The 26,822-nt window shown below is 38.1% G+C and overlaps 6 protein-coding genes across 6 annotated transcripts; 3 read left to right on the top strand and 3 right to left on the bottom strand.

The window, feature by feature from the left end:
- Window positions 1–1,151: 1,151 nt before the first annotated feature.
- On the bottom strand, window positions 1,152–5,129 carry LOC137748962 (glycerophosphodiester phosphodiesterase GDPDL7-like). The gene is made up of 10 exons (XM_088690114.1): window positions 4,936–5,129; window positions 4,538–4,677; window positions 4,104–4,400; window positions 3,907–4,016; window positions 3,298–3,799; window positions 3,169–3,210; window positions 2,784–3,065; window positions 2,449–2,591; window positions 1,856–2,339; window positions 1,152–1,635 (listed from the first exon to the last, which is right to left on the bottom strand). The coding sequence occupies exons 2-10, from the start codon at window positions 4,665–4,667 to the stop codon at window positions 1,280–1,282; spliced, it is 2,346 nt and encodes a 781-aa protein (XP_088546240.1). The 5' UTR covers window positions 4,668–4,677; window positions 4,936–5,129; the 3' UTR covers window positions 1,152–1,279.
- A 2,157-nt stretch (window positions 5,130–7,286) lies between these two features.
- LOC137746986 (VAMP-like protein YKT61) lies at window positions 7,287–10,230 on the top strand. Its single transcript, XM_068486989.2, has 6 exons — window positions 7,287–7,675; window positions 8,072–8,169; window positions 8,682–8,786; window positions 8,950–9,015; window positions 9,356–9,442; window positions 9,895–10,230. The coding sequence occupies exons 1-6, from the start codon at window positions 7,483–7,485 to the stop codon at window positions 9,943–9,945; spliced, it is 600 nt and encodes a 199-aa protein (XP_068343090.1). The 5' UTR covers window positions 7,287–7,482; the 3' UTR covers window positions 9,946–10,230.
- Window positions 10,231–10,796: 566 nt separating this feature from the next.
- On the bottom strand, window positions 10,797–12,232 carry LOC137746987 (temperature-induced lipocalin-1-like). Its single transcript, XM_068486990.2, has 2 exons — window positions 11,712–12,232; window positions 10,797–11,244 (listed from the first exon to the last, which is right to left on the bottom strand). Exons 1-2 carry the CDS (start codon window positions 12,087–12,089, stop codon window positions 11,071–11,073), a joined length of 552 nt encoding a protein of 183 aa, XP_068343091.2. The 5' UTR covers window positions 12,090–12,232; the 3' UTR covers window positions 10,797–11,070.
- Window positions 12,233–15,154: 2,922 nt separating this feature from the next.
- Window positions 15,155–17,166, top strand: LOC137748221 (uncharacterized). The gene is made up of 3 exons (XM_068488333.2): window positions 15,155–15,414; window positions 16,449–16,472; window positions 16,591–17,166. The coding sequence occupies exons 1-3, from the start codon at window positions 15,222–15,224 to the stop codon at window positions 16,890–16,892; spliced, it is 519 nt and encodes a 172-aa protein (XP_068344434.2). The 5' UTR covers window positions 15,155–15,221; the 3' UTR covers window positions 16,893–17,166.
- Window positions 17,167–18,459: 1,293 nt separating this feature from the next.
- On the top strand, window positions 18,460–22,393 carry LOC137747569 (calmodulin-binding protein 60 E). The gene is made up of 7 exons (XM_068487698.2): window positions 18,460–19,007; window positions 19,746–19,821; window positions 20,010–20,068; window positions 20,266–20,759; window positions 20,925–21,085; window positions 21,168–21,371; window positions 21,456–22,393. Exons 1-7 carry the CDS (start codon window positions 18,898–18,900, stop codon window positions 22,185–22,187), a joined length of 1,836 nt encoding a protein of 611 aa, XP_068343799.2. The 5' UTR covers window positions 18,460–18,897; the 3' UTR covers window positions 22,188–22,393.
- Window positions 22,394–22,700: 307 nt separating this feature from the next.
- Window positions 22,701–26,079, bottom strand: LOC137747570 (uncharacterized). Its single transcript, XM_068487699.2, has 5 exons — window positions 25,277–26,079; window positions 24,336–24,372; window positions 23,975–24,211; window positions 23,834–23,881; window positions 22,701–23,323 (listed from the first exon to the last, which is right to left on the bottom strand). Exons 1-5 carry the CDS (start codon window positions 25,573–25,575, stop codon window positions 23,057–23,059), a joined length of 888 nt encoding a protein of 295 aa, XP_068343800.2. The 5' UTR covers window positions 25,576–26,079; the 3' UTR covers window positions 22,701–23,056.
- Window positions 26,080–26,822: the final 743 nt, after the last annotated feature.

Below are 26,822 nucleotides of genomic sequence, written 5' to 3'. Positions count from 1 at the left end.
GCCAAAATTCAGAAATGCAATGTCCAAGGAGTGTGGTCATTCACATTCCCATAATGCCCCCATCTTTTCAAGATATAACCATCGGGGTCCTATACTGCCCCACGATACGAGATTGACCAAAATACCCTCACTCCGTTCGGAGCAAGTATAAAAGAGGGGCTTAGGCCTCAGCGTCTAGGGTTTAAAGGCTCATTAGTTTAAGAATGAGGCTCTGCTCTCAGAGAGGCCGTTCCGGGTGTCCCTGAGGGTGGTTGCCGCCCTCTCTGAATGACGGTGGAGCCGATGATTTCACCACACCCGACCTTATGTTACTCGCACCCAAACAACCCTCGCTCCTCCTCCTTCCTCTTCTTCTTCGTATTCATTATCAACATCATCATCATCAAATTTTCTGCTTCTGTTTCTGTCTCTCTGTATCTCTCTCTCTCTCTCTCTCTCTCGGAACGAGGCGGTGATGAGCGACTGTAAAACCAGGCGGCGGGAATGCGGAACCGGTTTCCTTGGCGGGGCGACCCGGTTGCTTTGTTTGGCGGTGGAAATGACTATACTTGTTGTCCTTCCATCCGCCGACAGGTGCCGTATTCGCAGCCATGGAACGTTGCGTTTCCTTCCCTCCTTTGTCTGAACAAAGGCGAATCTGAGCCTCGTCCTCTCCCTTTCTTAAATTTCTTTTGTTTCTATTTTCTTTTTTTTCTTTTGTTTTGCTGAATTTCCATATTTTCTTTGAATAATTATAAAAATATTTCTTCCCATGTTTTAAAAAAAATTAAAAACATTACAACGACAAAGCTTTTTATAACATCATTGTGCTCGATTTTGACCGAATCTCATAGAAAGTAGTGTTAATCTCTTGCTTTAAAAATTAGAGGAAAAAAAAAAAACGATCATCGAACTTCTAAAGGATTAAAAGTTTGACATTTACTCGGTATGAAATTGTGAAGGGTATGAACGTACCTTCCAATTAAATAAGTTGATCTTAATAAGTGATAAAACTCTGATTAGTACTAAATTATGGGACATGATTGATCAAACAAATCGATCGAACCGGTTCAATAGGTTCGAATTTTAGAGATTTTTCAATCGAAATCGGTTCGAGTTGATTGATGATTAGTGGGAAAAAAATTGAATGAAAATGTAGGATGAACAAAATATAATGAAGAACCAAAACAATTAACCAGTCATAAATAAATCTGTCTAATTTTCCAATGTTTACTATACTGTATGAGATGATGTTGTGTGTATAACACTCACGTAATATTAGATTAATTCTCAGAAGCACTTAATTCGCCAGCGAAAGCACCATTACAGCAACTAGAGAAGCACACCAACTGGCCCCCTTTGCAAAAGCACTTGACTTTTCATCAGAAGGTGCAGGGGCAGGTGGAGATTTGGAGCCTGAATCAGATGAACCCGAGTTGGAGCCGGAGCCGGAGCCGGGGCTGGAGCTGGAATCGTTCTTCTTCGCCACTCCGGGGAGCGGTGGGTCAACCACATTCGAGATCTGAAGAGCCGGGCTTGGGGCTTCTGCCGGAGACAATGCCTCGGGGCCGATCAGACCCGACAGTGCACCTGGTTCAACTGGCAAGATTGCATACGGGACGCTGGCCTTGGGGTCCGTATCACTGCATGGGGATCCTGCAAATTCATGTCGAAAATTGTTGTGAGCGGTTTTTGTAACTCGGTTTGTCTAGGTTACGTTAACGCATACTGAGTACGAACACCTACAAACGACTCATTAGATAGAGTATTTTGACCGTTCATATGGCGCGACACCGGTCAATAGGCCTCGATGTTATTTTCAGGTGTTCGTGTTCAGTAGGTTAAAATTCCGCTGCGGAAGTAGTAGTCCACTTACTCATATATTTGCTGGCAGTTCCGGGGAAATCGGTGACAATGCCATCAACTTCGAACCCTTGAACGTATGAAGCAATCTCAGTGATGGGGTCTGAGAAATAATCGAACATGAGACTGACAAACTCGTTCCTCAGCCAGTGGGCGTACACAGTGATGTTCGCGGCCTTCATTTCCTGGACAACGTTGGTCGTGCCAGAAATGAAGTAATCGGTGATCTTGACGATTGAATCCTTGGTGATGGTTACTGCATCTGCGTACTTCTTGATCTCCGCCACAGATTCCTTGGTTGCATCGCTTATCTTCTCCTTGATGTTGAGCACTCGCTTGTAGTTTTTCGTGTCTTTAAACTTGGCCAGCACGGAAGTGTCATCTGACTCGATCAACACTTGCTGAGTGGATTGCTTGTCGAATGTCGCATTGCTCAAGGCAGAGGATACAGTTCCCACAACGTCTAGTCCTGCCTTTGATGCTAGGTATGCAGCATACTGAGAATATGTTCGCGTGTCATCAGTTCTCGCGCATGAACGATAGAAGTAGGAAGAGTTTGGGCATCGAAAGTAGAAAACAAATGAAATTTCTGGAAATAAATGTTACCTCAATGTTGATCAGAATTCCAGTAACTGCATTTTTCTTTGCAAACTCCAGGAATTCATTGAGGGTCACCAGTTTGCCCGCGTGCTTGTTAGCCAGGTTTCTGACTATTTTTTCCTTGGTTCCGTAGGGGCTCTGCATTTGTGCTGAAATAAATAGCCAAGTTGAAAAGCCATTAGTACACTTAAGCGGCCTGTCGCTAAATTCGTTTGGATTCTTTAGCGTACATCTAACCATTAAATTTAGTAATGTAGGACGTACTCTTAAGTTTTGTAATTTCAGAAGCTTACTATTTACTAGCAAGTAGCAATAACAAATTTTGAATTATAGAGGCTTACGTTTCAAGCTCTTAATATCGCTCCACGAGAGTTGGAAGGAGAAGACTCCGGCTTCTGCTTGAAGTTCTGGGATAGTCTCACTCTTGGTCATGAATTGGCTCAATGCGTTAGTGCCCGAGTTGAGGTCTGGAGTGTCTAAGCAGAAGGCAACACCATCGCTTGACATTTGAACCGAGCAATCGATTATGTCAGCCCCATCCTCTACTGCTTGCTTGTAAGCAAGGTCTGTGCTGCCGGGATAGATTCCACTAGCTCCATTTCTAGTTATGATCAAAGGAAATCCTGCAAGTTCGAAAATTTTCTCAGCAACTTCTTAACAACCACATCACGCGATTCACAATGCGGTCCGTCATTTATATTAAGCTAGTAGAATCTAATTAATTACCTGTCTTAGGCTTGGTTCCGTTCTTGTTCTGCACAAAGCATGCTGCAGCATGAAGGCATTGGCAGGTTAACTAGGTTATAAATGAAACATTTGCTTGTAAAATTACGAATGTCTGATATGATATCTCACCGATTGCTTCTGATGCTGTAGGAGGGAAATCGGTCAGCAAACCATCAACCGAAAACTGAGAGTTATCGACAAACTGCAGGTACTCAGCTGTGGGATCAAAACTGTAGTTATAAGGGAGAATAACGTCATTGGCAAAACCGGAAGCATGCACTTCTAGCCCTTCTTTGTGAGCGTCATTCACGAGTGTCGTGGCTTTCTCCACGTAATTGTTTTTGTTTACAGGCCATATGTATTCTTTCGGGACAAGGATTCCAGCTGCAACTGACTTGATCATTCCGAGCTGCTTCACCAGTGCACTGTACTTTTGCTTGGTTGTCGGTTCTGTTTCTTCGGGGTCAAGGAACTGGAAGATGAGCTTTGTCCTCATTTTGTTCACTTTTCCACCGATGGCTTTCAAGAATCTGATCTCAGGAGATGAGATGTAAGGTATGGGTGCGAATTTGGCTGCCTTTTCGACAAATGATGCCATGCTGATCTTGTGCTCGTTGTAAAATGCATCATACTGCACGCGACACAGAGCATACAGAACACCGAAAATAATGATTCGTAACTAGTGGAGAACATAGCTCTACAAATTAACCAAAGGACAGTATAGATCAAGAGAGATACTTGCACATTCAACCAAAATTTATCTGGTTTAGCTCCCAAAGCATCTTCGACAGTAGCGATTGGCAAAATACCATCGAACTGACTTGGTCGCGAATAAATGTTTTGAGTCACTGCAAAAGGAATTGAAGAACATAAAATTAAAAACAACAAAGCATGATTAGTCCTTAAACCACAAAATCTTCGTTTCAAGGACTTACGTGACACATTGTTTAACACCTGATCAGCTGTGAAATCCAACGCAAACCAGCCGCGAATATCCTTCCCGTTCACTTTGTAAGTTTTTTGGCCCTTAGGGTAGAACATAGATATAGTTGTTGTATTATCAAGCAGAATGTTCGACAGGCATATTCCGACGCTATCTTTCGTTAACTGCAGATTGCAGAAGAAGGCAGAGCCCTGCAAACTCAGAGACTTTCCCATATTATTCGCGTAGGTGCTGGCTTCCGGGAAAAGCCCTGAAAACCCGCCACGCGCTATAACAAGAGGCTGTTGACCTGCAAATGTTGAACAAAAAATAGCTTTTGTTGTTCATATCTGTTACAATCTTGTTCTGTTAACATGAATTTTGAACTTGGTTTCTTGAGATGTTGAATTCCTAAGGTCCAAATTGTAACCGAAAAATTGTTATTACCGGTTAAAGTCTGCCATTTTTTCGAGGGAGGCCCCTGAGCTTGAGGTGCTGCTTTCTGTCCTTCATTTGGTGGTTTCGCTGCTAAAGACGAGTAGATCAACAAGGAAACGAAAAGCAAACACCTGATCATGTCTTGCGACCTGTCGCCGATTTAAAAAAAAAATGTATCGATAACATGACAGTACTTTTTCACATCCGAACTATTACGCTACAATGTTCTCATTTTTCATATAATTATCATTAATCGGACAAAAACACTATATGATTCAGATTTATTGCCAAAATCATCGGTTTACATTCCAAAATGTGATCCTCCATATGGGGATTGATCGAATCATCAAACAAATGATCCATTCTAAACATAAAAAGCATCGAATGAAAAAACAAATAGAACTTACTCGTAGAGGAATCAAACACTCCCCGTCAAGCTTGTGCAAAACTATCGAGGGAATGCGGTGGAAGAGATAAAAGAAGGGGGTAGAAAAGTGAGAGGTTATGAATTAAATTTACACCCAGTTTTACCTACCAAAAATTTACCCCCAAATAGGTTTTTTGGTTTCATTTTTTACCATTTACTTTGCACACATTTCTCGCATTAATACCAGCCCAGGAATCACTATTAAAGGAGAAGCCAGTTTTTCTTTTAACTGTATTTACTATTTTTGGGGAGTGGCTGAGTTGGATCGCTGTCGTTTTTGTTTCATGGGAAGCAAGGCCTATGTATTCTTTCACTTTGAAGTTTCAACGGTTTTTTGAAACCCCTACGTTTTTTAATTTAGACTGTTCTGGAATCCATATGGTATTAGATGCATGAACCGAAGATGTATAGATCTTCGATTAGAAAGTGTGAGCATGTAACAGAGGTTCAGGATAAAAGAGGTAGAGGAAGACCAAGGAAGATTTGGAAATATATTTTAAGAAAACATGGAGTACTTGGAGCTTCGCAATGACGTACTAGGATTCATACAACCGATCCGACCTCAGTTAGATAAAACTTTATTGTTGTGGACGTTTCTCGAATCATTCATTTCGATATTTTTATTAATTGAATGCTAATGACATAATAATGCTCTAAGGCTTAAAGGGTTTAAGTTTAACACAAGTAATCTTCATATAACGTTTTACTTTCATAACTATCTCATCACGTGAGCCACACGTAATTAACCGGCTAATACAAAGATAAGGTGTATTATATTACATGGCCGAACAGTAACTTTCTACTCATAACACCAAATATAACCATTAGTCAAAATCAAGTGCTTAATGGTGGGGGTTCAAATTTTTGTGTTCTTTAGAACATGTCACTATGGTAGCTTGGTCAAATTTATAACTTATGCTAAGTACAACCATGCACATGAATGTCATTATTTAAACAGATCATTGTAAAGTTGCATGGATTTCCATTTTTTACTTAAAATAGACAAAAAACTACAAACGTGGGTTATATCAGTTAATGGTAAAGAACTCTTTTTATTTATTTATTTTGAAAAATAGAAAAAAATAATAAATTAATAGTGGGCCTCCAAATTATTTTGTTCGTGTTGAAAAAAACCTTCAAAGTGTCCTAAATTTATCTTAGGAAACATGTGGTGCGACGAGAAAGCTCAAGTTTTGGCTTATAGTGAATCTTGTAAAAATTTCCAAGATAAATTTGAAAACGTGGGTTATAACTCACAGTTTTTTGTAAAAAAATGAAATTTTTAGTTTTCAGAAATATTTTGGTTGAGAGTTAAGGAAAATGTTTGCAAGACATTTGGATGTGATTATACCATTTATTAGGTCCATAAACTATTTTTTAAATCTGAAAGCAGAGAAAAAATGATAAATTAATAGTGGGCCCCACATATTTTTTTATGTCTCGGAAATCTTCGAAATGTCCTAAGTTTTTTTAAGAAACATATGGTGTGACGAAAATGACTAAAATTTTCACTTATAATTAATCTTGTAAAAATTCCCATAGTCGATTGCAAAAAGTGGGATATAAGTTTGCTTATAACTAACATTTTTTGTGAAAAAAAAAAAGAAATTTTTAGTTTTTAGAAATATTTTGCTTGAGAACTAAGAAAAATGTTGCAAGACATTTGGATGTGATCCTACCATTTATTAGGTCATGAAACTATTTTTTTATTGCTTTTTAAATTTGTAAAATAGAAAAATAATATAAATTAATAGAGGGCCCCAAGTTTTTTTTTATTTTTTTTGGTGCAAAAAATCTTCAAAATTTCTTAAGTTAATTTTAGAAAACATGTGGTACGACTAGAATGACTTGAATTTTCACTTATAATTAATCTTGTAAAAATTCTCAAAATCGATTTTAAAAACCTAGGTTATAGCTCATAGTTTTTGTGAAATAATTAAAATTTTTAGTTTTAAGAAATATTTTGCATGAAAGCTAATATGTTGCAAGACCTTCAGGTAAGATCCTTAAGTAATTATAAATGTTACATGATACTTGTACCTCAAGTAGTTAACAACATTTATCTACATAGTGAATGTCTTGTGTTTTCGTTGCTTTAAAATAAAATTCCCTTATAATGTCGTAATTCAATATTTTTATTATTATTATTATTTTGGGAAAGCATAAGGAATTAATTTTGTATGCCATAGAAAAAGAATAAAGAATTTTGATTTAAAGGCAGTCGGTCCAAATTTGATTTCGATTTATATTTATATTATTATTTTTTAATTATTATTATTATTTTTTTTTAAAGGAATTTTGATTTAATGGTGGAGGGAACAAGGCAAGTGCACAATATCGCAAGGATCTTAAACCGCACGAGATCCCACCCCACCCGCCAATTGCCAGAACACAATTCTTACTCTCGCTTTCTTCACCTCTCCACGATCTCAATCTTCAAATCCCCAAATCTTTAAATCCCTAAATCGAACACCAGCCCACAAACTCTGCGTTCAGATCGTGCGGACAGAAAAATCAGAGAAGGAAGATGAAGATCACGGCTTTGCTGGTCCTCAAGTGCAATCCAGACGAATCCGACCCGATCATCTTGGCCAACGCCTCCGATACCAGTCACTTCGGCTACTTCCAGAGGTCCAGCGTCAAGGAGTTCATCGTCTTCGTCGGTCGCACCGTCGCCAGACGCACCCCGCCCGGCCAACGCCAGTCCGTCAAGCACGAAGGTCCGTTCTTGACACCCTCAATTTTCAGGGACCCCTTTTTTCATTAGTTTTTGTTTTCAAATACAATTGTTCATTGCGATTATGTGAATTCATGAAAATTTTCGCAATTTGATGAAATCTATGATCGTTCCAATTCGTGTTACAAACTGCTAGCTGATTAAGCTGATTTGATTTGGGATTTGTGGCTCGTGAATTTGGTTGGAACTTCTAGAAATTTGAAGCTTCAATTGGTATTTCGATGCCTAGATTTCCTTGGGCATCAGATGCAATATCGATGCCCGAGTTTGCGGCACAGATTGTCTAGCTCGCAGGTTTACCGTTTACGTTTACAAATGTAAGCATTTCAATATGCTTATATGAAACCTGAATTTCTTTTTTTTTTTTATGTTTCTTCAGAGTATAAAGTACATGCTTACAACAGCAATGGTCTCTGTGCGCTGGGCTTTATGGATGATCACTATCCCGTTCGAAGTGCATTTTCTCTGCTCAACCAGGTAACACAATGTTCATTTAGGCATTGCATTTTACTGTTCTGGTCAATATTTAGTTATGTACCTTCATTTGCCATGCCTTGCTTCCCAGGTTACTAGTTACCTAAGATTTCCTTGGTAGTTTGGACTATGTTATGTTAGATATGATTCTCGTGGTAGGAATGTTAGTGTTATCTGTTATGTGATTAGGTATATCGGAGTGGCTTCTAGTAGATGGAATTACTAAAATGCTAGCATTGGCTGACACTGGTGAATTATCTGCTAATGTCAATCATGTCTCCCATGGTCTTTACTACTAACCAATTATTGAAGCTACCGGGTTTCGCATTATCGTATTTTGGCGATGGATAGGTTTGTCAGCTTAAGTGGCTCCCTAGCAGAATTTTAGATCCAATTGACTTTGAATTGTTTGTGTCGGAGGTTTTTGCATAGTTGCATACTTTGTTTCATGGACCACTAATATGGTGCTCCTTGCTTGTGTTATCAAATAAGTGATTGATTGGTATGATTTTCAGGTGCTAGATGAATATCAGAAAAATTTTGGTGATTCTTGGAGGACTGCAAAACAGGATGGCACACAACCATGGCCTTATTTGAGTGAGGCTCTGACGAAATTCCAGGTGTGCCTGTTAATCTGTTTTCTACCTCGTTTGTTTAGCTGGACTCATAAGGCAACAGATGGGTTAATCAAGATTATGTTTTCTGTTCTTACGAAACAGATAAGTTTTATAGAGTTATAACTGAAGCTATTTTCTTCTTTCTTTCTATATTTTCAAATTTCAGGATCCTGCAGAGGCTGATAAGTTGTTGAAAATTCAAAGGGAATTGGATGAAACAAAAATTATACTTGTGAGTATAATGCCTTACTTCAGTTAGATTTTGATCAACGTATTGTTGTAGCTCGTTTTTATATGATCTTTTTATTAGTAGATTATGTACATCTGTCTGTCCTATATCTTTATTTTATTTTAAATATTTATTTAATGTCGACCTCCAATTTGACATGTTTACCTATGAATAGTAATGGCTAAAATAAATCTTCAACTTAATATCATATATGCTGAATTCTTTGCCTGAAATAAGTTGTAGATATCTTTAATGATATAATCTTTACCTGCCATATCCCAGTTCATGTTGGTGACCTCATTTCTCATGCGGCTTATTTTTTTTGTTTATTTCCTTGGTACAGCATAAGACTATTGATAGTGTGCTTGCACGAGGTGAGAGACTGGACAGTTTAGTTGAGAAGAGTTCAGATCTTAGTGCAGCATCGCAGGTACATACATAATACTCTTGTGATACATTTACACGTTTGCCGCTGCACACACTCATATAGTATATATCAGCCGATGTCATGTTAATTACCTATAATTTCAAGTGTGACATCAAGGGCTGCATTTGAACATCAAGGTCTAAGTTTATCTTAGTGTGATCATAATTTTTATTTTTGGCAATCTCTTTTACATATCATCGCCGATTGTACTGTACCAAAGATATTAGGGTTGTATTTCAAGTTGTGCGTATGGATTATTGAGATCTTTTTTCGCCTCTTGTTTTAAATACTTGGTTGAAGGAAAGGAATGGACATTCCTTCTGCAAATAAATATATGTTAAAACACACTGTATGTGCCCGTTGAAGTTTGGAAAGTTCAACGTGCCAACCAGTGTTTAAATACCTTTAGTTTGTTTCTGATGTGAGTACATGACAACGGTGTTTGTTTGAAACAGATGTTCTACAAGCAGGCGAAACAGACCAATCAGTGTTGTACCATATTGTAAGCTCGTAATGCGAGCAGCAATCCTGTAATGTCGAAGTTGGTGGATGACAAATTGATGATTGTAATATGTTGATGTCATTTGTCAGTTGTTTGCTTGGCAGAATTGTGTGAAGTTCCCTCCTTTCTTCCGTCTCAAAGAAACGGAAACCAAATATTCATCGAGGTCCCCTGCTATTATAGTATGTTACTGTTTCTGTTTCGTAACATGATTTTACGCCTCCGCTTGCATGTACGTGATATTCGCATTATGATTTATGAAATATATGCCATTGCTTATTCTTCCGAAGCCGGGTCATCTTTCATCTCTCAGATTGTTGAGCATATGTAGGGCATGTAGAGTTCTATCATAGACACGTATGAAAGGTCCAAGATTGTTATGCTACCGTCTGATTCTACATGTTAGATTTTTTTTTCACTCAAATTGCATGAATTCCGTCCATTTTAGGAGCGGGAAATGATTTCCGTACATCATTGTTCTTCTACTCTTTTATTTTTGTACCTCGATTTCCTTTGGTTTAATCCAAGGGCCAGAATTAGACAGGGCTGTGCGTGAAATCATCATGCTTTGCCTGTTCAACTTTAATTGAACATCCGTCCATGTGATTGCTATGTTGCAAGACACCTGCTGGTGCCATCACGCAATAAAGAAGCACGTGAATGACGCTAAATGATACGATGGCGTGACAAGTGAGTGCATGCTCGCATGGATATACAACTGGTGACATGCAAGAATCTCCACGTGATGAGAGAGCGAGAAGGTTGCAGCCGTTACACGCAAGTTTCTCGACCGCCGTAGAGCCCAGGCGATGTTGACACCACATCCGATCAATTCAACAGTGGTCCTTGAAGACATTTCTTACTAACAAATCATCTCAAAATATCTTCCAGAAAATGCGATCAAAATTCACACACACACGATGCATAATAAAACCAACCCGAAGGAAACTTTAGTGCTTAATAACAGTACAAGAACATAATTAACAAAACGACGTCGCTGCTAGAGTAAATCTGTCTACATGTCGCAAACGGGGTCTTAAATATTTCTTATTTCAAATACACAGAGACATCCCAAAACCCCCATACATGTTACTTCTACCGGAGTAGCACTGGTGCTATCAGATTTTCTCTATCTTCCGAGGAGGGATTTGAGCCACCAGATGCCCTTGGTGTCTTCTCCTTCCGGCGGAGTATCGCTCTGCGGCGTCATGTGGAGTTTGCTCACGTCGTAACCCTCGTCCATCGCCTTCTGAAACAGAAGGTTGTATATTTCTTCATCCAGATGAGGCTGCCTGCTCAATATCTGCATCCAATTCCCCCACCCCCACCAAAAATCAAATTTTTACATACGGACTTAGACAAAGCACAAAAAAATTACTAACTTTTAATCAACTTTTCAAACGAATTACTAACTTTAATCAAATTTTAAACATGAATATAAACACAGATGATCAGCAGTAACCGAACTATAAAGGGGCACTTCTCATTTTGCTATTAAAAGCTTGTAACAAGTTCTATTTCCGCTTATTTTCCAACCGACAACACTAAATTTATCAAAAATCTACAAAAACTAGAATAAATTAATATAAATGGCTACTCAACAAGGCTTTTTGCTCTGCGAGAGAACATCTATCATACGAAACTTTATTTTGCTCGTAAAAAGACTGTTTTCATGACTTGAACAGTGATTTTTAAGTCACAAAATAAAATTAACATAATATACTAAATTTTAATGCTAAATTTAAACGTAAATACGAAATGCATGCATACCCAAAGGTATTTCCTGCTAGGCTGGCCAATCAGCGCATACTGATAATCCTCATCGATGAACAAGACCCAGTAATCCCCCACGACGGGGATGATCGGCAGAAATGGAGGCACATAAAACTTCACCTTCAGCTTCGCCTCGTCGCTCGCCGGGTCAGCCTTGTAGGCGGTGCCCTCGATGGATCCCCTCTTCCCGTCGGTCCAAGTCTCATTCAAAACGTTCACGGTGGCACCGTCTTCTTTCAGAGTGTACGTCGCCCGCGTGTTCTCGCCGTTCTTGGGCTGAAACAGCGACGGAAAGGAGGCAATCTCGTACCACCGCCCCATGTAGCGCTGCACATCCAGGCCCTTCACGACTTCCATCTCCTTCTTCGTCGCCATTGTTGCAGATGAAGTGTTTGTGTTTTGGTTTGTGCGAGAGTGTGCGAGGAAATTGGTGCGGGAGTTCGTGAATTTTGGGTGGGGGCTTTTGTGAGGATAAGGTGTGTGGAGGTGGCGGAGTTTTAATGGGTTTTTTGCTTGAGGCAAAAGGTAAAGTGAAAGGACGGGGACGTGGGGGTTTCTGGGCCTTACACGTGGAAGGTGTGAATCGTTGAACTTGCCAGAGATATATGGCAAGGTTTCAAAATCCGAGAGAGGATGGTCGCAGAATCTTTTTGTGAGAATCTTGGAATCTTTTCATTGTCGCGCATCATACAGTCAATGTTTGTTAGATACTATTTATATTTAATTTTAAATAAAAAAATTTACAATAATTTCTGACTACATAATATACGATAAATGGATGTGATTTGAGGGTTCCCAAGATTCTCACAAAGAGGATCCAACGAATATCCTCTCTCTCAATATCCATGTTTTTACAATTGCATTTGTTTTAGCAAAACTGCTATTCGTACTATATTTTTTATACCATATTTATACCACATTTCTAAAACAAGGAGTATGATTTTCTTCTCTTCAAATTCTCTGTCCTCCCTTCCCTCCTCGATGGCAGGAGAATTTAGAGGAAAGAGAATCCTACACTCCTTATTAGAGATGAGACTCATATGTATCGATAAGTCTTACTTCTATTAGACCCACATGTGTTGGTGAGTCCTATCTCTATTAGAGAAATACAAATGTGGTATAAAAAAAATATGGTAAGTGTAACATTAATACTGAGAATTCGAGAAATTACTCTAGAGGTAGTTTATGTTGATCGCGCTAATATGTGAGAAAGTTGAAACACATAAATGTTTGTTGTTAGTCTAAAATACTAGTATAGTAACATTTGTTGTAGGTAAATTTCTCTATGTTGTTTTCTCCTTAATTTTTAAAATTTGGTATGCTCATTTTTCTTATATTGCACTCTATGTTTTATATATATCACATTATGTTAAAATTTCAAAAGTGTTTCACCAATCCACTGCTAATTACATCGATGTTGTTTTCAAATTAATTATTTGAAGGATCAACTTTGTACCAAAAAGCATCGATAAAATTAATAGGATAACCATTCAATATAATGGACATTTAACTTCATCAGATTTGGGAAATATGATTCAAAACTTTCCATGTCAAAATTTTTTATTTTTTTATTTTTTGTTTTGATTTGAAGAGTATCGAACCTTAGGGAGGAAGAAAAAGCAAGTTGTGATGATAGCTTGAAACTTGAAAGAAAAGCAAACTTGGTCGGAAGCATTAGGCATGTCACTCCCATTGCCTTATGAAACCAAGAATTCTATGATCATATATCAAAATCAAGGGTCTACCAAGGTCTAAATGTGTCAAAATTATTCATGGACCACATCCACATATGGATGATAACTGATAAGATCAATCGTACAAGTATAAAACAGGATATTTCTTGTGAGTTAAGACAACATAAATATAGAAATGAACAAGCTAAATTAGAGAACCGTCACATGGTGGCCCAATAATTGGAGGACAATTTAAGGTTCGTATTTCACACGGGACGTCCTAGGTTCGATTCCTAGCGCATGTGAATCACACGATGGTGGCTAGGGAAAGACTGAAATGCCTATGTGCGTTTTCTCAATCCTCGAAAGAGTTGACTGCCGCAGCGAAGCCACCGGCTGGTCCTCTTTTTAAAGGGAAAAAATCGAAATTAGAGAGGAAATCAATGTTTTAATTGATTATTGATTTAAAAGCACAAATATATTTTATTCATTTTCTTTATTCATAGCTAATTAGTTGTACTATTTGTTTCTAGAGGAGTTAAATTGCATAGGTTGTTCAATTTTGATCTCTATCCTTAAATTCATATTGTGAACTAGGCTCATAACTAAGTTACGTTAGTTGATCTGAATAATTGTGTTCACTTACTTGCATTCAAGTTCGAACATATTGCATATAACTTGTAATTCAGCTGGTTAATAATTAAATAGCATTATCCAATCTATGAAAACAGTTACATAGGTAAGTCTGATTCTGCACAACTAGTATCACTCGTATAAGAAAAATGTTTGAATTATCCTCCTAAAAAATTATGCTTTGTAAAAAAAACAAAAACATAAACATGGATATCGGGCCTTGTAGCCCATTTTTGGCTAGAGTTTACTGCTTTTCATACGGGCCTATTCAAGCCCATCTTTGTTGGACTGAAATTAAGAAACCCCGAGAAACCAACAGCCCGCCACAAGGTGAGAGGTAAAATCTTACAACAGGCCCGCCCGAACACAGACATAAACTCGCACGCCCATTTTAAAATGAACCAGCACATGAGTCAGGTAAATGAACCGGCTGAATTAACCACAAGCTGGTGACTCAATAGTAAAAAGCGGATTATGAGATTTCTTTAGAACTAAAAACTGAAGGTTTTCGGTTTAAAATCCGCTGCTGGTGTGAAAGTCAAACTTGTGATTAGAAGAATGCTGAAATGTCTCTGTGAGTTTTCCCAACCTCTGAAAATGATAGATAACCGTAACTTATTACCAGTTATCATTTTTTTAATAAAAAAATAAAAAATAAACCGGTTGAATTTGCGATCATATTTATACTTTAATAAAGATTTTAATTTATACTTCGGTGCATGCTAGAAAAACCGCTTTACCAGCTAAACCAAACCACAACAAAATTCTGGCTGGGTAGCATTAGTATTTTGCATGATTACAGCACAATAATGTGGATGTGGAGTAGTGCCACTGAGACTTCTTCAAAGACAGTTTAACTCAGTTTCCCTCTTTCTCTCTCTCTCTCCCCTAATCAAGATTCATAACTCAGTTTCTCTCTCTCTCTTTTGCAGGAGAATTTTTAATTACGATAGGAACACAAGTGCTACATCATGTGTATTAGTAGATTAGTAGGAGTGGTGAAAATTTTTATTTTTTTAAATTATTAACGTTTTAGCACACATATCTTATCATTTGTATAATGACACGTGATATTTCATCCGATCACATTGAAAAATCTCCGATTTCACAGTTAGATCGCACTTTCCCCAAAATACACTAACACACCCACACCTAGAGAGAGAGAGAGAGAGAGAGAGAGAGAGAGAGAGAGAAGAGAGAGATGTCAAGGCGATCTGCTACCTGTTTGAGGTGCTGTTTGGTGGTGTTTGCTGTGGTTTCTGCATTGGGGGTTTGCGGGCCGGCCTTGTATTGGCGGTTCAAGAAGACCATAAAGTTGGGGGATTCTAAAATCTCTTGCCCTTCTTGCAACTGCGATTGCCCTCCTCCTTTGTCTCTCCTCAAGATTGCTCCTGGTAATCCTCTCTCTCTCTAAAATATGGGTTTTTTGTTGTTTTGGATCCGATTTCTTATGTTTTTGTTCTGGGTTCTTCTGAAATTATGGATTTTTATTGATTGGAATGAAATTAATGCTTACCCATGTCATCAATTTGGGGTTTTGATCTTTATTTTTGCTAATTTTGGATTTGGAGCTGCTAATGTATTGGATTATGTGTGACAAATGGAACCCAATTCAGATTTAGATTTGCTTTTCCTCTTGTTCAGATTAAGCTGAACAGAGAGAAATTGCTATTACAATTCAGGTTTAGATTTAATTTTCCACTTAATTGTGTCTGATTTTAAGCTGAACAGAGTGAAATTGGGATTTCCCTGATGATAGATTTGTGGCATTGAACCCAGTTCATGGTTTTGAATCATAATTCGATTGAGTTTCAAGTAAAGTTGAGATCTTGGCCATTGTAGCTTTGACTTGCTATATACACATTGTGCAAACTATGGTTCTTGAAATGTAGATACAGCATCTACCTGCATATCATATATGAACTGTTTAAAATTACCGAGGGCTGTATGAAGTTTTTCTGATCTGAGTTTATGGATCCGCGATGTGCTCCTTTTTTGGAAACATAACATTGCACTAGTTCTGCACTCAGGTTTAGTTAACCATGTTTGTGATTTTAATCCATGGGTTCCTGGAAATCTTGTTTGATCATACAACGACTGTTGAATATTCTTAGTGTGCAGTTACTCGAACTGGGTCGAACTGAGGGAAGAGGGGGTGCGGGTGGTTGTTTTAACTATCTTGTCATAAGTGGTTGTTCACATATTTGATGAATTGTTTTACTACCCGTAGAAGAACTAGAGCTACAACAATTTAGGGCTTTTAATTTAGATTGAGCATTTGTCGTGGTATTTTAATGGAGTCTTGATTTGTGCATATTGAGACTTCGCTTTTGATTTCCCTATCTTCTTTAAAACTAATGTAATCTGGGAGTTTATTTTCATCTGTATAATGACAAAGGTCATGTTTTTGGTTTTTGTTCCTTTGCAGGATTGGCCAATCTCACAGTCACAGGTTAGAATGCCTCCTACCATTCAACGTCTTGCGTTATTTCTTTTTCTGCATTCCTGGTATGTCTTGTGATCTATATATACGGGTACATGGATGTAATGAGTATTTTGTTGACGAACAGATTGTGGAAGTAATGACCCAGATCTGAAGCAGGAGATGGAGAAGCAGTTCGTGGACCTTTTGACAGAGGAATTGAAGCTGCAAGAGGCTGTTGCCGCAGAGCACACCCGTCACATGAACATCACATTTGCTGAAGCAAAGAGGGTGGCTTCTCAGTACCAGAAGGAAGCAGAAAAGTGCAATGCTGCAACAGAAACATGCGAGGAGGCGAGGGAGCGCGCTGAGGCATTGCTCATCAAGGAGAGAAGGGTGACTTTCTTGTGGGAAAGACGAGCCCGTCAAATGGGTTGGGATAGTTTGTAAACTTCGATTTCAAGTTCTCGTTCGGTTTAACTACTGATTCGTCTCTCTTCGCAATATTTATACATACAAAACCATGCAAATTGCATGGTCTGTTTCTTCCCCTGTTACAGCATAATTGCTCTCTCGCTCTCTTGCAATTTTAGTTGTACTTGTACTGCCCACAAATGGCATAGTTACCAGATTTTTAACCTATGAACAAAATGTTATGGATCCCTTGGCCCATTTTACTGCTAGTAAATTAATTTATGCCACGGTAGAAGTGTGATTGAAAATATTTATATCTACATGTAATACTTACATATAATGGGCGCGATAGAATTCGAGGACATATGCTTTTGATACACGTTTCTGTGGAGTTCACTTTACAATGTATTTCAATGATACAACCATCTATTTTTTGTCTTACATCAAAGATTATGTCAATCAAAAATCACTCAAATTAAAACCATATGACCGTTGGATAAATGCATATTTCTTTGTAGAACCGTATTTGTCAATTTTTTTCACTATACTATAAATGAATGTCTTAGAGCTCGTTTGGATGTGTTTTGAAAATGATTGAAAGCGCATTTGGTGAAAATCTTTTCGGGAACAATCCTTAGTAAAAATGTTAACAAATCTTGGAAAAACACTTAAAGTGCTTCATGGAAGAAGCACTTAACTGGTGCTTCTTGTAGAAAGCACTTAAAGTGCTTTTGGAACCCAATAACATTTTCTCTAAAAGCACTTTCAATCATTTTAAAAGCACATCCAAATGAGCCTTTAATGATTTTGGATACGTTTAATACAAAGATGATCCGTAAATGATATTCTAAATACAAACGATTTGATTGTTAAAATATATTACAAAGTGAATATTACAAATGGGTGTAAAAAAAAAAAGATGTGTCCTCAGATCTTAATTCATATATATATATATATTTATTTATATTATATATATCAACTGTATTTTCTATTAATTTATTGCTTGCACATGTTAGCATCACGTGTTATGATTACTAAAGACACACAAATCATGGATTGTCGACAGCGTCATCTTTAATTCTCACTAAAGCATAAAATTCTTGATATTAATCTTACACATATCTTATCTAGTACGAGAGTTGTTCTATTAGAAGAACCTTATTCTACTTAATTTTTTTAAACCTGATTATATTAGATCTCACACCATCCAAATGAGGTCAAAATATTAAATATAATATGAGAAATGTTAATGGAACTTTTAAAAAAAAATGAGATTCTTCATAAATTCTCTGTCGCTTTATAGTTTAACATCAATTTTCGTACCATTTTATAAATATTGTGTTAAAAATATAAAGTGCAAGAATCCATAAGTCTCACTTTTAAGAAAGCTATTTGCATTCATCTCATATTTTTATCATAAAACATATCATTTAGTTTATAATTTGATGTAAAAATTTAGTTTTCGAATAATTATATTTTCTTGAGTAATAAAAGAAGGAAACGAATACAATTACAACTTATAAAAATGGTCATTTCTGTCGGCGGATGTGATAAGCCATTGACTTCCTTACACACTTACGCACAAATATAATATTACCAAATTCAAAAGTTGCACCGAAAGACGCGGTTCGGACTTTCAACGTTCATGTACTCACAGCCAGAGCAGAGAGAGAGAGAGAGAGGGAGCAAGCAGAGGAGAGAGACGGCACCGTCAATCCCAGCTGTGAGCCTCTGACGTTGAATTATATACACAAAAGTATTATAACACGCAAGAACCCAATAATATACTGTGTTTCGGATCAAATATAATATAAAAAAATCGATATAGATCCATCAAAAACTCAACAAAAAGATCTATCCAAGCAAATACCCAGATCACAAAAGAACGCAGAAGCAACTTTTTTGTTTTTGGGATCTCAAAAGCTGGAAACTTTGCGGTTCCGCTCGTTGTTTTGGAGTTAAATTTGTTGTGTGTTCTGTTAAGTTTCTTAAGTTTGGGAAGTGCTTTTGGCAGCGGGGATTTTTGGATAAGTTTCTGAAAATGGAAGGTTCGGGGAGTACGAGGGTGGAGAAGAGAGGGTACGAATTGGATGCCGATGCAGATGGTCATCCCCCCGAGCCGAAGAAGCAGAGATTGCCCACTTTGGCAAGGTTTTTATTCTTTCTTTCCTTTTTTTTTTTTCACTTGATTTTATGCTTTATTATTTTTTATTTTGTTAATAGGTGCTAATTTGGTTGTTTAAAGGGTTTAATCTTCTGGATTAGTGTTGGTTTTTGGGTTGATCGATTAATCCTATTGAACTTAGCGAATTTGTAAGTGAGAGGTCCGAGGTTCGTGAAGAGTTCGATGTGACTTGGCTCAAATCTCCGACTCCCAATGTCTTTGTATCAAAATACTCTGAAAGTAATATGAAGATCGTAAGCTGTTGACTAATGCAGTCATATGTAATAAGCGATGAATGTAGTTTTGTGCCATTGAAACTGCAGTCATATGTAATAAGTCGATGAATGTAATTTTGTGCTATTGAAGCTGATAATCTGTTCACCTGACTAGCTTCGGTCTAGCGGTATTTCTCTAAAGAAACAAGTTCAAACTAGTGCTCAGTAATAGCAGTTGTTTCAAACTTCGAACTTTCGTGTTAAGTTTAACTTCACAACATCAAGAATTTGATTAAAAGTTGTAAATTCATGTCCTCATATTGAATTATCTAGTGATTTTTGTGTTCCTGTGGCTGAAAGTTTCCTGGTATTTCATCCAAAATTGTTGTTAAGTATGTTAAGTGCGATCGAGTCTATAAGTTTAATCTTATCGTTGAATGATCTGTATGCAAGTATTCGATATTCTTTTTTCGAAATGTTATTGTTTATACAGTTGAATGCTATATGCAGTGTAATTGTGGAATCTTTGAAGGTAGATAGCTTGCAAAGACTTTGCTCATCTTTGGAGCCTCTTCTTCGCCGAATTGTGAGTCGGGTTGTCACTCTTTGCATCTTAGAATTTGAGTCAAATGTTGAAACTAACTGCGCTTTTTCGCTTTTCCAACTTGTGCTGCTGCTGCATAGTATTTCCCCTGCTGCATTTTGCTCAAAACATGTATTGTTTGCAGCAAGATCTCACCCTTTTGATCATTCTGAACTTTCTTTGAGTAACAGGTTAGTGAAGAAGTGGAGCGTGCTTTGACAAAGTTAGACCATGCTGAACTGGCTGGAAGGTTTGTTCCAACCATAGTATTTAGATGTCTCCGACTCTCCTTGTTCCTTTCGAGTCCTAAACTATGCTTTCTTCTTCGTATTTTCATCAGTTTTCGTGTTTTTGTCTTTATTTTCTTCAAACTGTGTATTTGGTTGAGGTTGGGGTGGGAAGCCCGTATCAGTGAATTTATTGTTTGCATTTTCGGAAATACTGCAGGTCTCCACCACCGAGAATACAGGGTCCAGAAGGAAAAACCCTGCAACTACAATTTAAACCAAGAATGCCACCTCACCTATTCACAGGTGCAAAGGTTGAAGGAGAGCAAGGAGCAGCGATTCATGTTGTCTTGGTCGACCTCAGCACAGGCAGTGTTATGCAAACAGGACCCGAATCTGCTGCAAAACTGAATGTTGTGGTGCTGGAAGGCGACTTCAATGAGGAATCTGAGGATAATTGGACGAAAGAACACTTTGAAAACCATGAAGTAAAGGAACGTGAGGGGAAAAGGCCTCTTCTGACAGGGGATCTACAGGTTGTTCTCAAGGAAGGGGTAGGTACTCTCGGAGATCTTACCTTCACCGACAATTCTAGCTGGACGAGGAGCAGGAAATTCAGGCTCGGTGTTAAGATTTCCCCTGGATATTGTGAAGGAATTCGTATTTGTGAGGCCAAAACGGATGCCTTTTCTGTTAAAGATCACAGGGGAGAATGTGAGTTGTCTGAAACGTGCTATTTTACCCTTCACTTAATATGCATCACACTTTAGGCTTTAGGAAAATTTTGGTATAAAAAGGTCACTTCACCCTCGATTTCCCTTTTCGACAAGATACCTGCAAAGCTTATCTAAATCAAGTTTCTGTTTCTATAATTTTAAGTGTACAAGAAACACTACCCACCGGCTTTGCATGATGAAGTCTGGAGATTGGATAGGATAGCAAAGGATGGAGCTCTGCACAAAAAACTGATGAAGGCTGAGATCATAACCGTTGAAGACTTCCTTCGCCTTCTTGTCAAGGACCCGCAGAAACTAAGAAGTGTAAGTATCCCTTGCACTTGTTTCTGAACATCCTTTTCTCTTTCTTTTTCGGGTATTCTTATTTCTGTATTTCGGAATATAGATGCTTGGGAGCGGGATGTCCAACAGGATGTGGGAAAACACAGTGGAGCATGCCAAAACTTGTGTCTTGGGTGGAAAGCTCTATGTTTACTACACTGATCAGGCTCATGGCACGGGTGTTGTTTTCAATCACATTTACGAGCTCAGGGGACTTATCGCTGATGGGCAATTTCTTCCCTTGGAGTCACTCACCCACACTCAAAAGGTCAGATGATTTTTATTATTTAGAAACATTATGATAATTTTGCCTCTTTCAACTCGGCTCACTCAATTGGAGCCCTATATGCAGGTTTCAGTGGATTCTCTGGTTAAGAGAGCGTACGATAATTGGCAACAAGTAATAGAATATGACGGCAAAGTCTTACATGCTCTCGCCGGAAATAAAAAGGTCACGAGAGCCTCACCTGCACCCGTGGCTGACTACAACAACTATGCTATAATGGATCACCATTCTGCATCTACTCAGAATAGCCAGCAGCAGTACCCCCCTCAATTCAGCCAACAGTTCCAACCCGAAAATAACCACCCATCCGTCTCTCAGTTCATTGAATTTCCATTTGTGAGGTCCAACCAAACAGCGTTGATCAAATTTAATAACCCAGAACCAGCAGCATTGCCTAGCAGCACGGGTTACATGCCATCTGTTGGCGGTTCAGATTTTTCAGGAGATTGGACACGGCCAAACTACGGGAATGGATTGGACGATTTCGTTGCTGATGAAATCCGGATCAGGAGTTCAGAGATGTTGGAGAGTGATGACATGCAAAGACTGCTCAAGACGTTTAGTATGGGAGCCGGCGTAGGAGCAGGAGGAACTGGTTTTGGTGCTTCTGATGAGTCTTGTTACAATTACAGTGTACAATACGAGCCTCAGATAGGCCAGCCGTTCAGGAAGGAGCCCGCGAAGAGCTCAGGGAAGGCTGTTGTCGGGTGGCTTAAGCTCAAGGCGGCTTTAAGGTGGGGGATTTTTATTAGGAAGAGAGCTGCAGAAAGGAGAGCTCAGCTTACAGAGCTAGACTAAATCAAATGCTAGGGTGATTGTTTAATTCCGTTTGCTTTGCAGAGACGAGACCACGAAAAAGAGAACGAAAATTAGGAATTTAATCTTGTGTTGAAATATTTCAGCGTTCTTTTATCCTTGTGTGTCCAGAATTTGTTTGATGCTGTACGAGGCATGAAACACCCGGCATATATGATAATTTTCGTGACGGCGTTTTGTGGGGAAAACTTGGAAGTAACCAGGAATATATGTCATCACCGTGTTTGACTCATCATGTGACTTGTAAAATAGGGCGACGATGTATATTCCCGGTTACAAAAAAGTCCTGCGTTACGTGATCAGGTTGGACCTGCCTGCGAGGAGGCAGTCTTACTGTTCCAGCCTGCTACTGCAAGTACTTGACGACTGACTGAATGAATGGATTAAAACGACTTGTAGCTCAGTTGATTAAGACTTTTTCTTTCACATGAGTTCTCCGAACTCCCTCCCCCAGTATCGCTCGTATAAAAAATTATATTTGTTGGGCCAAGAAAGTAAATCAAAGCATAGCAACCCATGTAAGTTCTCTTCTGAAAAGCTCAGTTCTATGAATATTATACATGAAATCCAGATACAAGGGAAAGCAAACCAACCTCATGAATTTTAGATGCAAGTTCATTTTCTATCTCGAAAAATCGTCATTTGACTCTGAACTTGATCTGGATCAAACACTCTACATATGACTCCTAATTCGATCCCTTCGCTTACCAAGAAAACTACCGAGCTGAATGCATAGCTAACCTTGTCTGCCAAACACTGGGTAGTCAGTCCATCATGTAAGCAATCACAGCTATTCGCGGAACTATCTGTCTCCATTTTCTACTTCTCAAATCATGTACTATAAAAACCAGCTACTTCTTTCTAAATCTCAAGCACTTATTGTGTTTTACTTCTGTGATGCTTCCATCAGAAGTGAGTTGTTTCTTCGCCTTTTGTGGTTTTGTGAGCGCGAGTTTCTCCATTGCGTTTATGAACTTGCGCAAGTGCTTTATGTACTCCGGAAATGTTTCGAGGTTGCAGTGGCCTCCACCCTTCACCCATAATGGATCATACTTTTCCTTGGATAGTTCCCACAAACGCTTTCCGTGGGACAAGTCAACAATTTCATCCTCCGTTCCCTGCAAATAGTAGCGTATCAATGAATCAAATTAGACGCACCCATTAATATGAGAACAATCGGACTGAATCAAACCAGAAGTGTCACAAATGCTTCAATTACATATTTACAAAATTCAGAATCTTGCCGTAATTTCTGAAGTTAAAGCATTTTTGTCGGAAGTTCAACCCAATAGAGGTGTCTAAGAGTAATTCTTCCTTTCGTCAGTTGCTTCTTGACGTTGATATGAAATCCTCTTTCTCTTCTGATAATATGATTACCATTTTTTCACTTGTTATGACAATTTCTCTTCTCAATTTAGCTGATAACAAACGAGGTTTTTAACGTTGAGCTGTAATTTAATGTTCTTCATTCTTAAGTTACGACTTTTTGATGGTTTTCATCAGACAAGATATACTACACAAGGGCGGGAAGATTAACGACATTAGAACCACAGCACAAACTCTTTGAATTCTAAAGAATGATACTCAAACAAAATAGTTTTAAATGAATGAAGGAAATAGGTACTTACATGAATAACTAAAACCGGACAGCTGACATGCCGTATTTTGTCTATATTCTGAAAACATTGCACAGGGCTTGTCAATACAAATTCAAGTAACCGAGCCTTGCAGCAGAATTAAGCAATTCAAAGAAGACAAGTCGAACTTACTTTGAAAATGTCGAACCAAAATGTCAACTTGACAGGATACAAGACTCGTATGCCTGAAAGGATGGCACTGTGAAGAACAACGGCTCTGAGTTTTTTCAAGCGAGAAGCCAAGTGCAGTGTTGGTCCGCTTCCAACAGATTGGCCATACACTATCAAATCCTCTTGTCTAATTTCATAGTCGCTCTTTAAACAATTGTACACGGCTTCTATGTCATAGTATGTGTTGAACTCAGATGGCTAAACAATCACCAACATTAACACATTTCAGTCGTAGATTTTAGCTATGACAGTCAATAGATCGATATAATTCTGCACTAACGACTATAAACGCAAACTAACTCCATCGATACTCAATACTTACCTTACCAGTGGATGCTCCATATCCCGAATAGTCATAACTGCGACAAAGAAAACTATGTTAAGTAAATCCGGGAAGGCCTTCACATCACTGAAACACAGTAAATTAGAAAAAAAATTACAGCATATCATCTGCATTTTACATTCGAAGTACATTAATGAACTCTCAAGTGCTTAACAAATGGCGGCCGAGGAATTTCTATGACGAGGATCGCTCTCATCCTACGCATCCATTCCATGCCAACCCCGCCAAAAAGCATTAAAATAAGAAAGCTACACGATCAATCAAACAGTTTTAGCTTATACTGTTGTTTACCGGAACAATCAAATGTTGAAATTTCAAAGAATATAAAGACCAACAACGTTAGAACAACAAAATATAAAGAAAAATTAGCATGCGTATTGGCCGCCGTTGTTTACTGGAACAATCAAACGTTGAAATTTCAAAGAATACTAGCATGAACAGATAATCTTGTCGAAGAAACAAACGAAACATATCAAACGTGGAAGCAGAGGAGCATCCATATTTGAAAAATCAAACACCAAATTCAGAAAATTTATTTCAAATAAGGCAGAAAACAATCAATAAAACGGAAAAAAAAAAAAGAAACCAATACCAAAATAAAATTAAAAAGCTGAATAGGTGTTCCATGAACATTTCTCAAAGCAAAAAACAGAAACAAACCACAGAGAGAAAAATAAAGGAGCAAAAAAAATAACATTTGATGTTTATTAATTTAAAAAACAAAGCCAATCCATCAATCAAAATCCAGAACAGAATCCAAAACAAGCAAAAAAACAAAGCGATTTGAAGCTCAAGCGGTTAAGAGCGTTTATCCTTTTCACCTCTAGAGGTTTTTAGTTCGAATCCCGTATCTTAATACCTCTCCTATCATGAAATAAAATAAAATAGAAAAAAGGGGGAGAATTTAAATGCAAGAATACCTCATAATATTGACACGCAGGTGAGCCCTGAGCTCAATGAAGAGCTCGTGCATCTGCCCCAAGTCCGCCGCATTCCCATGCGAGTATAGCAGCGTGAACCGCGCGAACGGGTGCCGCCAAAACGTCGCCACGATCTTGTTCCCGCCCTTCGTGTCCAGCAAATGCACCTCCATGTTCTTGTCCGCCGTCACGCCGGAAAACACCAGCTTCCCGCCCTCATCCTTGTACACGTCGTACGTCGGCGGGTCCGGCGGGAAAAACGCAAACTTGGCCGCCACGCCCGCCGTCACGTTGCCCATTAACGCAGACCCAGCTGCAGACAAATCGAGTTCTACCAATCCTTGCTTTCCTTGTTCATCGTGAGAAAATTAAAACTCCAATAAATAGAAGGAAAAAAAAGATTAAATCTTTATTATTTGTTCTTCTTTTTCTCCGTTTTTCAGAAGAAAAGAAGGAAAAAATAAAGATTTAATTTTTTGAGGGTGGGGGGTTTTGGATTGCGTGAATTTTTTTTTACTGGGGATGATGGAAAGACAGAAAAAAACCAGGTGGGAGGTGGCGTCAGATGAAATTAAAGGCCAAAGGTGGTGGTGGCAGAAGATAGATCCGATCTTGGCGGGTGAGCTGGAAATTACGGATTGCTGCTGGAGGAGAGGGGGAGAAACAAATTCAGAAGCTGAAAAAACAGAAATCTTACGTTAAAATTATGACAACATTGTTCATTGTCTTTTGTTTTTGTGTAATAATAAGGATGCTTTTTTTGTTGTTGTTGTAAACAACAAGAGTAGGTTGATGACGATGCAGACTTGGTATATTTATATCAGTTGACGTGACGGCCCCTTGTTTTTTTTCAAGAGTGTATTTGGGGAGGAAAATTCTCTGCTCTCATATTCACATCTTCTTCCTTCCCCTCCTTTTATACATTACTTTTTATCTTATTATCTTCATAAAAAAATCAAAAATTAATATAAGATGTTGACGTGATTTAACCATGACCGTATAAATAGGAGGACATGAAAAGATAGAGAGATTAAAATGGTAGAGAATCCTCCTCCTATGTTTGCTCTTCCTATCGATTGTTGGAATAAATATCTGGAAAGCGAATTTTCGTATTTATAGTTAAACTGGCCCCACAACGTTATAACTTTTTATTTAAGGGTGTTGCAAGTTTGACCACATGGTGCATTTCAGTGTGCTCAAAATATGGGCACGTGTCATAAGTCGGTGTATAAACGGAGAGATATTTTGAAAATTTTGTTTGTGATTAGATTAATAATTGAGGCACTAAATTTTGCTGGCTTAAAACTGATAAAAATGGTTGAGTTCACCACTTTCAAGATATTAAATAATTGTCATTAGCAACGGTTTAATGTTTGATAGATTTGATCACTATCAAATAAGATTAAAAGACATTTAGATGTTCTCTAATAGATATGTCAAATATGATGTGGCAGCTGAATCATTTGACTTCTTATTTTCTAGTTGTCTTTTTTGACAGCAAACAGTGGAGTCAAATATTTTTAATTTAATTTTTTTAATTCATGTA

Source organism: Pyrus communis, chromosome 2, assembly GCF_041283825.1.
Source record: "Pyrus communis isolate YQ-2024b chromosome 2, ASM4128382v1, whole genome shotgun sequence".
Taxonomy (NCBI): domain Eukaryota; kingdom Viridiplantae; phylum Streptophyta; class Magnoliopsida; order Rosales; family Rosaceae; genus Pyrus; species Pyrus communis.
This window is presented reverse-complemented; position numbering and strand designations above follow the sequence as displayed.